The sequence below is a fragment of the Mastigoproctus giganteus genome, chromosome 6, assembly GCF_048544385.1.
Source record: "Mastigoproctus giganteus isolate SK-2022 chromosome 6, ASM4854438v1, whole genome shotgun sequence".
NCBI lineage: Eukaryota > Metazoa > Arthropoda > Arachnida > Uropygi > Thelyphonidae > Mastigoproctus > Mastigoproctus giganteus.
This window is the reverse complement of record NC_143580.1, coordinates 88,317,677-88,331,803: the sequence shown is the minus strand read 5'-3', so window position 1 is coordinate 88,331,803 and position 14,127 is coordinate 88,317,677. Positions and strand designations below refer to the sequence as shown.

Genomic DNA, 14,127 nt, shown 5'->3' with positions numbered 1-14,127 from the left:
ATCCATACCTGTCCAGGTGTCTTGGTAATTATTTTACAATTTTCTTGTCTCCTTACCTCAATCCCTTTAAAAGTAGTTGAACTCTTTCTCGGTGTCATCTCATTTGTAGACATTTACTCTGCATTGTAATCTTAGAAAAGGAAAAACAAATATGCATTAAAAAATTCGCATAATATGTGCCTATTTGTGCGTGTCCCGTTTCTTTTGATTAACATATTGTTTATTAAATATCCCAAATAAACCATAAATTAATGTTGTATCCGACATACATAAATTAAAGCCCTCTCCCCAAGGAAAGTACAAGAAGAAAACATTCCTGGGTTTTAATAGTCGCTGAATAATCACCACACAAATGGATAACACAAATTGCAGTTCTGGATAATTATCATAAATTAACTAGATTAGCTCAGTAGTATGACAAGGTGCTTTGTGTGTTGCAATATTTCATTATGGATGTGGAAAAATATATTGGACGTCGCATTAAATAAACTTAATGAACTAAGAAGGAAAACAAAGCGGAACAATGCGTACGTTGAACGATTCTTAAGATACACCAGCATACTTTCACACAGTTGATATAACCGAAATTAAGCATTCGCAGCACGTGCTTAATTAATTACTCACGATGCGCACCTTAAAATAATACGCCTGTAATCATAATGGCGCGATCTACAAGAACTGCACAAACAGATAATTTCATCGACACAAATTCACATTAACAGAGAAAACACAATATCAATAAAACGTGAAATTGGGGATCCTAATTGAAATATGAAATATAATTAGCACTGGAAGTTAATAAAACTAATAATCCATTACAACAAAAATCATATCATTCTGAGTGCCGTGAACCTCTGGTACAAACCACTTATTTGTTGTACTGCCTGAACCGCATTATGGTTCTAGTTGCGAAAGCGGCACAAAAGAACAACAGCGACTGCCTGGACACTTTATTGTGGTCATGAGTTAATCTAATAGTATTTTAACCACCGTTGTCCGGAATTATTGCTCCAACAAGATGTAGCATGGAATCGTTAAGATGTTAAAAACTGACACGAGGAATATGGATCGTGTAACAAAACTACCCTCATTTCTTGGAGTGATGTAGGCAGTGCTGATGAACAAGTCCTTACACTTCATTTCACAGATACCCAATGTGATTGGGCTGGCCAATCCAGATACACGAACCTCGTGTTCCACAAACCACTGTTGTTCACATTTAATGCGGTTGATGGTAATATTGTCATGTTTAAAGTACCCGGGTGCCAGGGGTATATATGCATGGTTCCAGTGCCACATTGCCGGATCACTTGACACTAGTCAGGTGTCAAGTGATCCGGCATGCCTCTTTATAGAGCTTTCCTCCATAACCTTAATAAAGTGGTCCAGTATTACATATAAAGAGGCAGAACTGACAGCCAAAAGGAATGGCCAATAGTTGGAAATTAATTTTGGCGAAATTGGAGTCTTTGGAGATTTAGGCAGGTAGGCTGTGTTGTGGCTTTTTGAAGATTTCGGTTTCAGTCTCAACGATTTAGCAGACAGAATGGACCTTTATTAAATGTATTTTTTTGTGTTTCGGGAAATAAAATACAGACTTCTAAGATTGACTGAATAGCACGCAATTATAATTACTTATATACTTTGGCAATGAATACCCGACAAACTCCTTGTGACTTAATAGCTTCCTCCAGCGGATTCCATTTCTTGAACATGATTAGAACTCTTTTGGAATGCTTCTTAGGATCCTCGTCATATTTTCGATATCTTTTATGTTGTCAAATATTCTTTTGATATGGACTATAAATGAAAGGTCAACTTTTACATTGAGCTTTTAGTTTAGGAAAAGGAACGAATCGCAAGGTGGGGAGGTATCATAGGAATGTTTCTTGTATTTAAGGACAGACAAAACAGAGAAAAGAAGCGAATTATCATTATGAAAGGGACCAAATGCCGTTTTCTTATAACGAACATTATGCATACGACCTAGAACTTCTCAATAGAAAGTTCTATTCACAATTCATCTTCAGGATGGCATTCTTAGTAAGCTTGGCTGCGTTGATTCTAAAATACTTCATTATCTCAGCTAATGTACAGACATTTTCAACTCTGAAATCCACTACGATGTTGCTGCATAGCTTAACAAAACCTGTTTGTGATATTTTGCATTCCCAGTCTGTTTTCTGAGGTTAGGTGTACTAGTTGGATGTGTTAAGCACACCAGCAACTAATGCTGTGAGGCAGTAGTGTATTTTTCCCGTAAAAGAAACCCGATTTCAACTTTGCTGTTGCCAGCCTTCAATCCCACTGTTGAATTCAGGGTGTTACGAGTTGGAGTGATTACCCTAGCGAATATAACCAAATATCGATTAGAAGAAATGTAGTTTTAATCATCTGCAACAAACCACGTAGATCTGGACAGTCGGTCAGATTGCACTGTTCTTTCTTTTCACTAACGAATGATTAGCTGCAGCGGGTATAATCCTTTATTGCTCCTGCATAAACTTGACTATTTGAGCTACCGATGCGGGACATGTTCGTGTGGCCCTCAACCGACGTTAAGTTCATCTCATAAGTGTTCCATAGGATTCAAATCGGCACTCTGTCATTCAGCTTTTGTACATTCAAGTCCATTAATCATTTTCGAACAGTACCAGCATTTTGTCATAGGTAATTATTCCTGTTGAAACAAAGATGGATCTACACCAAAAAACTAGCAGACCATAGGGAGATTGGCATTTTCCAAAAGTATTGTTTGTTGTTTGGTTTTTAGGAGCATTAGCAACTAAGGCCATATTGCTCCGGGGATATGCGGTGGTCATTCCCCGACCTTTCTGCATCCGCCGTATTTGGTGGCTCACGGGCTCGAACCCTGGTCTAATCAAGAAGCGTGTGCTTGCCGACCGGGCTAGCCGGGTGGGTAAAGTGCCTGCCTGGCAACCCAAAGGTCGCGGGTTCGATTCCCGCCTCGGGCTTGGATCGAAGTACTGCAAAAACCTTGGGAGGTGCATTATGGCCACAGAAGCCTATGCGCAAACAACTACCAAAAAAAAAAGCGTGTGCTATGCACTGCTGCCAAAAGTATTAAGGTAGACGTAGGTGTTCATGGCTCCTGCACAACGATCAAAGGCCCTAGGCTCTATCATGAAAAACACACCATAACTCCGCAACCCTCGAACATTATTGTTTTGTACAGTGCACTTCGGAAGCATTAGTTCTCCACGCCCAAACTGCCTGTCTCAGCAGAATAGGTTTCAGCGAGATTTATTATTCTCAACCGAACCAATTTCTATTACCAATTATGGCAATCGTTCACTAATGCAAAAGGGTCACTGCTGATTGCGATTAGTGATGTTTGCCTTAAGCACCGTCGTTCTCTATTAAAACTCAGGCTGTGGAGTGCTCTTCGTAATGTGCTCGTAGAGACGCCAATCTTGGGAAGATCCAATGAACTACCAAAATATAAGTATCCGAATATATGTGTGGAGGGCAACGTACTTTAATAGCTCAATGCCTAATTTTTCACTTCGCAAATTTTCTACAACGGTTCAATCATGAACGAATTGCGGATGAAATTGCACTGTTCTTTCTTTTCACTAACGAATGATTAGCTGCAGCGGGTATAATCCTTTATTGCTCCCGCATAAACTTGACTATTTGAGCTACCGATGCGGGACATGTTCGTGTGGTTCGTGAATCAGATTCAACTCAGCCTCATCTACCCAAGTGAGGTTTTGAAATAATCTGTCTTTAATAAAAGAAATGTTGCGATGGAGTGAGTATATTTAAAGAACTGAGAAACTAAGCATTCATTTTTATTATGTATAGACTGAAGGAATACTGACTGGGGGAATTTATTCTTGTTACCTCACTGCTTGTAAACTTACTGCCAAAACAGACCTTAAGTACTGCGACCATCATGTAATAGGCATCAGTCCTTCAGCCTTTTATTCCATCTACAAATCAAGCACGTCGTAACTATTTTCAATGCATATAAGTTTACTATCCCTCGAGAAACTTGAAATAGAATTCAGAGCCATTACTGCCAATGCAAATTAACAAAGGACTGTGGAAAGGTCGGCGATGCGTGTAGGGTTTAACACCATGATTGGAACTGATAGCTATTGGAGAGAGTTTCATTAAGTGAAAGTTCATGGTTGAATTGACATAAAGCATTATCGCAATTCCATTTGTTCCATTACCTTCCACACACATTTCCGTATTCGGATTTATGCCTCCGTGGCTGGAATTACCACGCACTGTTATCCGTTTAAATTAATGCTATTTCCATGCGACTTGATTCAGTAATGGAAAATGAATTTGAATTTTGCAGAAAACATGACTTCTTCGGCATTGGCTGTCTCCTCGAGTGGTGCGTCATTTGGATTACGTATAAATTTATTAACAGGCTAATTGGAGAGAATTGGTTTATTCTTTAATTCTTCAGAAGTGGGACAGTAATGATTGGAATTCATAGATATAATTCTGGTACAGCAGATTTATTCTTAACTTGGTTGAATGTGAGGGATGGATAAAGGAAAAATTTTCTTTTCTCTGAGTAGGCATACCTCTGTACCCATTTACCTAAGGGGCCTAACAGAAATCTTTACTTTAAAATGTAAATTTCTATACCACAAAAAAAACAAAAAAAAAACAGCAGTTGGCTAAAGGTCTCTCATTACGCTGTTTGATTTATTGGTGCGAGGGCTACAAGGCCATAATGCACTCTCATTACGCCTTCTCTTCCATAGCTTTTGCATGGAGTGGAAAACCAAATGAGTAACTTTGAGCCTCTTCTGGTTTTTCTCCCTACTTTAATAATCTCAATTACACATCTCATCCCATAGGCTATAATTTATAAATCATAGAATTATTATAAAGATGTTTAAATCCAATTTTTTTAGAGCATCATTGTAAAAAATACACGTGAAAAATGTTTCTGTGTTGGAACGTTTATGGTAAGAAACTACAGTATTCCTTGCCCTAATCCCGCGACGTAGCTGTGAGGTTTTGACCCACACCCTACCTGTTTGGGCACCTTTCGACTATCGACAGCTAGGCTCTGATTTGGTATTCTCTGGCCACTCTAGTTCCCCTCTTTGCTTGGGTATCCCGAACAGTACCATTCATAAAACCAGTATGTCGATGTCTCTGAATTCATTTGTGGACCTCTGTCATCTGGATAGGACAGGGTATCTTCAATCTGCACTGCAGTCTATGTACGAACTGTGTATGAAATTCTGTTAGCATTCTGTGAACTAAATACCACTTAACTTCATTTCACAGAGAGAAATATTGCTCTCGAAAAGGTGACTTGAGTATAATTGAAATGTTGAATTTCAATTATTATTGATGATAGAGAAACCTTGAGAAAATCAGATCCATTTTCAGTGTAAATTCTCATAGGAATTCTAGATGAGTTACTCGTTTATTAGACAATATTCCTCCCTCAGTTTATTCTTGCACAATGTGATGTTTTCCAAAGTGACATCTAATTTTTGTGATAACTCCTGATACACTGAATCGACAAAAAAAAATTGCTAAAGAAGATGAAGATCCACCTAATATGTATCTAGAATTTCTCTACTCTCAGAAACGTAAAGCTCCTACATTGTCAAATATATTCCTAGAAATATATTGCAGGAATAAACAGATGTCGAAATATACAATGGCTGTGTACATGCTGGATACATGGGTACAGCTAGTCAGTTGTTGGTTGGGCCATGCAAGCACAGCCATTCTGTACAGAGCAGGAAAGTATGTGCTTGTTCTCTTGTTAGGGTGAGTTAGTTTCTTACTTCAATAAACCTGATGAAACAAGAGGTTTATTGTCCTGCTGAACGTTTTTCCAAGAGAAACATGCCAAGTTTCTGCAATTTGAATAAGTTAAAAACACCATTTCATGAGAAGCGTGCACACACCCACATCCTATCCAATCTCCACAAACTGAACTCAATGCGCGCCTTTGAGAGGATCGCTGACTGTGTTGCAACGTATATCTGTACATGCCACACATGTAGATGTGAAGGCGCTAATGGAAACTACATCCTCTAATAGCGATCTCAAAAGTTTCTCGACTTTATCCTTACCGCGGATATATTATGAATGTTGCATATGTATTTTTTTAAACTGTTGCCAACCCAATTGTCTTTAGCCAAAGATTAATCAGTAGTTTAATAAAATTTGAAATTGTCAGTGATGGAGATGGAATATCTTTGAAATTTTTAACGCATAGTGGGGCTGATACTTTGTTTTTTTTTATTCTGGGTGTGCTTTTATCCGTTGGTAATTTTATCTTTCGGCGAGTAATAAACTTATTTGTTTATCGCACATTCTAGTAAAAGTTTTAACTTCTCCAGAAATTGTTGTAGCGATGGAGACGTTGAATAATCTGCCTGACGCATCGGAGTGGTTAGTGCGCGAGTGCAGTAGCGTACGCGTTTGAGTTGACCATGATTCTACACTAGAGCAATAAACAAGTTTGTATTCTTGTCTTATGTATAGTGGTTCCGAGTGTAGATAAACAGAACACTTTTACTGTATCAAAATTTATTATTCCATACAATGAGATTGGTAATATTATAAGAAAACAGAAGTTAATATTTAATTCGTTATATGCGTGTATACTTATGTACAGAGACAATCTGATGGCTAACACGACAGGGGAACGCATGTATAAATACATACAGTTATATACATAGAATATACCTAGATATATACATACAGTCCTACATGCAGTGTCCTTGTAGGTAGGAGGCACATTCAAACCGTATATATACATAATAACAAGTGCACTGTATCAAAAGTTACTCAGCTTGTAATAGCGTAGCACTTACATTTTTTAGAAAGAAAGTTCACACTTTCATATCTGAATCCATATGTACACAAAAGTCACAGCTGCCGTTTTCATCTGGAACACATCTTTCGGTTGAACTCACTGGCGCTTCTTAAAATGGTTGACAGGAAATTGATGGAGCGCGATATTAACACAGCTTTTGTGTATTGTATCCCCACATGACACTTTGTCACAGTAGATAGAGATGGTTTCGCCATTATAAGATGCTCATCAGTCACATCGCATAATGTCTAACGACCCCTATTTTCGGTTTTGATAATTAAAAGTAAATATCCTTCCTCCCTTAAGAGTCTTGTTTGCTTTAGCTGTATAGTCAGTCTATTCACTCCAGCTACACCAATAGATGATTAGTTTTTCTGAGGCCGATCAGGTAGTCTGAGAGGAGCGATGTTTGCAACCTTTGTTCTGGAGGTTGTTTGGCACTCAACCCTGAAAGAGAAAATATTATTCCGAATCAGTTTATCTTGTCATAGTACTAGCAAGGTGCTTAAAATGAGAGTAACCTTTTATTTAATATTTATTTGTACGAGTTAAACAAGCCAATAAAATGTAACCATGTTTACAAGTAAAATTCCATCGACAACAGTTATTTAAAATAAATTAAGTCTCTCATAATTAAGTTCCTAGTTACAATACAAGTTAGTACATTAGCACGATATAGTTGTAGCCAGAAAGACTTATTTTTCACATTTCATTCAGAGCAGTTCCAGAATAATCATAACTATGCAGGTGCACATCAGTTAGAGAGAATTCAGTCTATTTCTTCCCCTTTGTACAAGAGGGAGGTCGGTATTGCTGGTTCTAGTGTTCATAGTTGTTGAGTGAGTGAGCATATATGCATAATGCTCCTATTGTCATCTGCACGTCCGCCCGTCCGTTTGCACGTAACAACTGGACTCCCAGTGGATGGATTTTCATGAAATTTTATATTTTGCTCTGGGAGAAAGATTTATTGGGCCTTCCCAGATTTAATTAAAATCGGACTAGTAGAAATTCAGCTACTATTATTATTATTTTTTTTTTCATACATGTCAATAGGCTATCCATGTACTGTATATTGTTGCTAAAGTACTAGATATATAGGCGCCTCCGTAGCCAGGTGGGAAGGAGCAGCAGTGCGTAGCACACGCTTCTTGATTAGACCGGGGTTCGAGCCCGTCACCACCAAATACGGAGGATGCGGAAAGGTCAGAGAATGACCACCGCATATTCCCGGAGCAATATGGCCTTAGTTGCTAATGCTCCTAAAAACCAAATAACAAACAATAACAAACTAGATATTATGTTTGTTTTCTTGCGTTGATTGGACGAGAGAATGGACAGTATGGCGGATGCAAAGAAACGAAATGCTCTTGGTTCATTCATAAAAGTTGCTAAGATATTATTGTTCAGCATTATGTTAGGTCCTCCCTGACAGTATGGTGGTTCCACCACTTGTCACCCGTTTGTAGAAGTCTGGGTTCGAGTCTCGTCGACGATTGAAGAAAGTTCTGAAGTCATCTTCAATCGAAGTTGTGAATAGTCAATTTCAGACAGAGGGATGTGGTTTTCTCCGTGAGTTATTGCAAGTTTTCAGCCCGCACCACATACAAATCTGCCTGAACACACACTTCTGCAGACACAATACACACACACCGATTATAAAAACCGAGGACCGTTAAAATAATACAAATAATAGTAATAGCAATCATTATTCAGTGTTATAAGTCATGTATTATTACAATTTACTAACGTGCCTGAAATGTAACGCGCTGTGTACATTAACTAACTTCTGCTTAATGTCTATAATTGGATTAAACTCCTATCTGCTCATTGTTAAAATGACGAAGTTAGTTTGATACATACAGTTCAACTTTGTCATCTTCTGGAGCCGTGGAGTTTGCAGAGAATGTCATCATTAAGGTTTAATTGACAACTATCGCGTTATGGATGAGGAGATTCAGTGGAGCGAACGCTGGCGATGTAGTTTAACTGGTTGTTATCTGCAAGAGCACTTAATGCACAAGGAATTGATTGTACTGTCTGTCGGTGGAATTCCTGCAATCTACCTATGTTGTAATGCCAACAGAATTGTACTAGTCGTATAACGAAAGCTGGATTGTATTTACAGTTACCAGTGAAATGACTGCACATATTTCTCCTTACAACGCTAGTGTTGGGAAAAAAAATCATCTCTGATTTGTTTATCTAATTACCTTCGCTACAGCCAAATAAGTAGTCTGTGATGGAATTGAGATTCCATCACTGAATTTCAAATATCTTTCACATGCCTTGTGAAAGAGTAATGTTTGTCTATTAAAATTTTGCACAAGTAACAATATTTGCGAAAAATAATTAGCATGAAATGCTTAATGACAGTTTCAGTAACCTTGTAACTTCCCAATAAGCATAACACCACAGTGATCTTATTCCCCTTATTAGTGAACTTTTACTTACCGTGTCCCAGGTTTACATTTCAAGTATTCTGTCATTTTATATAACGTTTCTCCTTGGCGGGTCTGTCCAGATACTCTAGCAGAAACGATTAGGGGAGTTACACTTGTCATAGCGGATGGTTGAAGGCAAGGACAATGGAAAATAATAGGACTCATCGATAGGTATCTTGAATAGAACCTGAAACGGAAGAATATATTTTTGACATTTCATTAGAATCTTTTATTGCGGCACTCAGGATACTTAAAGAACAAATTTGCAGTTATACTTCAAGAAATAAAACAGAATAATATGAAATTGTTCTTGAAAACATTGGTTTTGTTTCTTAACCTTTGTGAATAATCGATGTTTGTTACATCCAAATTGATAAAGGTCAACGATATGTTTTTATCGTTAACCTTTATCAATAGTTCTTATTGAACAGATTAAGCAAACTAGCCATAAAAAATTAAATTTGAGTGCACGACTGCGCTCCAAAGCACGATTCACTTAAAGATACTACAGGTTTTTCTTTACCATTCACATGACTTCATCTGGTGACCCGAAATTTTTCTGTGTGAAAAGGTGTGTGTTCGAATCCTTTTGATGACTCGAGGAATTCGGTCGATCTCAGGAAAAGCTGTAGGGTCTTTTCATCGGGTTTTCAACCGTCAAAAAAACAAACCGGAATTAGAAATTGGATTGGCGTTAAATCAAGCTGATCCAACTGTAATGATCTTTAATTAGGAAACAAAATGCAGTTTTCCTTCAATCGTTTAACTTCCAAAAATAGTCCTTTCACATGAACGACAAAATATTGCCAATTTCGAGTTATTAACTGTTAATATTTATGCAGGCACTCTCAAATATTTTTGTATACAGCCGAAAGAGAAATTATTCGGCAAATTAAATCACCACAATATAGACTCGGACATCCATCAGGGAAAGTCTGTACCGAAAACATTGTCTGTCGACAGTTTCATAAAAGTAATGTATTCTAGCGACTTCGTTTACTCTCCTCAACGAGTTTACCGCGCATTAAAATAATGGATTTAAGCACTATGCATTATCTGTTGAATTCCCGCAGTGACAGGCTCAAAAAGATCATAAATCCATTACTGTGAATTTGTACTGATAAATGTTAGAAATTAGTACTGTAGTTAGAAGTTTAGTATGTTTTAAGGAAAAAGAATAAAAAAATCCATATGTAACTGTAAGTCAATTCTTTGCAAGACAGTTCGTTGTATGCTACAGTTTGCCGAATGGCATTGCGGTGTATAGCAATTGATGTGATCCTCCTTTCATGTTTGTTTGTTATTTGGTTTTTAGGAGCATTAGCAACTAAGGCCACATTGCTCCGTGAATATGCGGTGGTCATTCCCTGACCTTTCCGCATCCTCCTTTCATGGGCAATAAAAATCTTACCCGGCTATATGCCAGTATAGGCTAACTCGTATTATACAAGAAACAACTGTCAAGGATCTTAAACCGTTCTTTAGGTTTATTGACTATTAATGGAAACTTATAAATTTAATAGGTTCAAGATTATGAAAAGTAGCGATTAAAATTAAACGAAGAGATTAAATAATTTTTTGGGATTTACTAATAGACCACACTACCTTGGAGGTTCCAATGGTAACGTATTGCACCAGCCTTAAGCACCCTTGACGAGTTAAGAACATTTCTAATAGTTTTTATTTCGATTGAGATTGAGTATAATGATGGATGACTTGTGCCATCTGTAGGATAGCATCGTGAATTGCGTCCCTCCTGTAGTATACTAGCTGATCATATGTCTTTTATAATTTCTAAAGCTTCATTATATTTCCGATATCATTCCCCATCACTTCATCTTTTTCATGGATCCATCGTGAGAGCACAGTTGGTGGTAGTATCGCCGTCCTCTCCACACCAGATGGAAGAGAGCTCAGTTCGAATCCCGTCAACGACGTCTGGAATTTTATGGACCTTTTCACAAAAGTTACGTCGGTCTCACTCGAGTGGAGCATAGTTTTTCATCCAGCAAACATCAAATCGACCATAGAACACGCAATTTAAAACATTATATACGGAGCAATATGGCCTAAGTCGCTGATGAGCCTAAAATCCTGCTAAAACAACAACAATTCTCTCAAAGCATTATTTTAAGCCTTCCAGTGGTTGAGCTCAGTGTACACTTGTGTCAACTTTATTACCATGTTAACCACAGCAGAAATGAGAATGATTGTGAATGCTGATATTGTATGGTTGTAGCTCCACCCATCTGACAACTTGTCATCAGTTCAAGGTTTAGCTGGATAATCCTTTCACTGTTGATGCAAAGTACAATATCTGTTGTTAATGTAAAGAATAAGAATTTCGGAAAGCTATTCTTATAGCTTTCGGAAATCATTGGCAGGCTCGGAACTGTAAATATAAAACCTACTTCTAAATAAGAGATCTGTATTTTTTTTTCACAAAAGCAAGAATCGCGACTTTTAGAACAAAACTGGAATTTATTCACAAATGTTCCATATTTTGCGTAACTGATAAAATTCTCTATATTTGTTTCTAAATAATATAGGTGCAAAGGAAATGAAGTAACCTTTCATACATTTTTTGGCAAATCTTTTTATTTACTTCTATATGTGTGGAAAATTAGGTTCATAATATACATCTGAGATCTGCTTTTAAATAAGAATTAAATTGAAAAGGATTGACTGCCTGTACATATTAAAATCCCCTTTGCTCATTACGTCAGTTTCTTGAGAGGAGGGTTCGCGGTATTGACATAAGTTTCTTGTTTTCATTTTCGTCATTTGTTCTGTCATTACGTTAGAATTTATTGGCTTCTTATAAAAATGTAGTTGGCGAAGGTTCTTTTAGCAAAACTAAAATTTTCATCCATAAATTGACGCTTACACTGCGAGAAACTTTCATTAATATGAAACTAAAAAATACATCCACGCTGTGTCAATACACGTTAAGAATAATTTGGTGTTGAAAAGAAGAAATGTACCAGGCGTTTTTCCTGACAAATCGCTATTAATATTGGAAAAAAGACTGTTCGTATTCTCAGAGTTTAAATGTTCAATAATTACTTATTGTGAAGAAGAAAAATTGTGTTGTCAATTATCAATGAAGATTGATACACAGACAATACATATTCTGTGTACGAACATTAATTAGATGATTCGCGTTTCTCTGTAGGTCAGTGCAAAGCTGCTGATTAAAACTGAAATCTGAGCGCAAAATTTGGTCATTCTTCTCAACAGGCACTAACTGATTAATTTTCCTTGATGGTATATTAATTACTTCAAAAAGAATTACATAGAAATCATGAATAAATCCCCAAACAAAGTTCTTGGATACAAATTCGTACCTATATGAATGAAATATCTAATATCGTATAAAACCGCTAGGTTGTGGAATATAATATTGTCGTCGTGTTTTGCTCCTGATTTCGTTAAATTTCATATTTTAAACTTGTTTAATCTAGACGTGCTTATGCATTTAACCACCTCTTCTTAATCAGGAGGAACGCTTTCGTCAGTAAAGTCTCCACAAAATATGATTTTCTGGTACCTTCACTGGCGTTGCCATAACTTTTTGTAGTTACCAACGTAGGTACCCTATTCCTTAATTACACTGTCCTACCATTAATTTCCGGACCCCCATCCATGGATTGGGAAACAGGTCCTATGCATGCAACACGCTATAAATATGCACACTGGGCTTCGAACAGACAATTGCAAAATTGGGTATTCAAGATGACACGTTCAACACAATTACCTCAACAGTTCAACAGAATTGATCACCTCAACAAATGTTAGAAGCTGATCAACATGGTGTAAGTAGCGCGAATCCTGGACTGTAGAGCAGTGGAAAACAGTCCTATGGACAGACGAGTCGAGGTTTGCACTCTACCAGTCTGATGGCCGTTCCTGAATGTGGCGAATGCCAAGGTAACAGTTCCTTCCTGATTGTATCCTCCCAACAATGAATTTGGTGGAGACAGTGTCATGGTATGGGGCTCCTTTCGTGGTTTGACTTGGGCCCATTAGTCGTTATCGACAAAACCATGAATGCTGTGCAATACCAGGGCATACTGGACAATTATGCACTTCCAAAATTATGGCAATACTTCGGAGAATGCCCATACCTGTATCAGCAAGACAACGCGCCATGCCATACTGCTCGGGTCGTAACAGACTGGTTTGAGGACATGGGTGTAGAAAAGTACAATTGGCCAGCCCAGAGTACTGACCTGAACCCTATCGAGCATCTTTGGCATGTATTGGATCGTCGGGTACGTGAACGTCGAGATTTCCCAAAGAACAAGGGCGAACTGATGACTGCGTTAAAGGCCGAGTGGAGGAAAATATCACCTGACATTTATAAAAAGCTGGTTTAGGGTATGGCGCGAAGGTCGAAGGCTGTCATAAAAGTAAAAGGTTTCAGCACAAAATATTAAATGACACAATAAAAGCTCTCCTTTTTTTTTTGTCTAAAGGCAGGTGTCCGCATATTAATGGTAGGGAAGCGTATATAGCCTATGCACGGCGCCATTACTGGAACAAAACTACCCTAAATAATATATTGTTCCCACATCTGGGTTGGTATCTCCTCTCCATGGGTTGGTATCTCCAAACCATCTGCTATATCTTTTCTTGTAAAACCTCTAGCATTGTCACATTTGAGCTTAAATTTATCTACGTCTACTTACGTCATGGGCAATAAAAATTCTTTTCCCGAGAAAGAGAGCAGTCCAAGTAATTTTCCTTTTCATCTTTACCAAGAATGGTTAACGATGTTGTCTTTCAACACTGTGTGAAAAAGTACTCGGCTCAAGGTCTGTCAACAAGATAGAAAACTTTATA

The 14,127-nt window shown here is 37.7% G+C and overlaps 1 protein-coding gene across 1 annotated transcript in view; it reads right to left on the bottom strand.

Annotated features, from left to right (window-relative positions):
- Positions 1-9,344: 9,344 nt before the first annotated feature.
- Positions 9,345-14,127, bottom strand: part of LOC150084457 (cell adhesion molecule Dscam1-like) — a 304,207-nt gene continuing 299,424 nt past the window's right edge. The window contains exon 27 of the mRNA XM_090375236.1: positions 9,345-9,469. Within this exon, the coding sequence (XP_090231362.1) occupies positions 9,444-9,469 (26 nt within the window). The 3' untranslated portion in view covers positions 9,345-9,443. The remainder of the gene's footprint in view (positions 9,470-14,127) is intronic.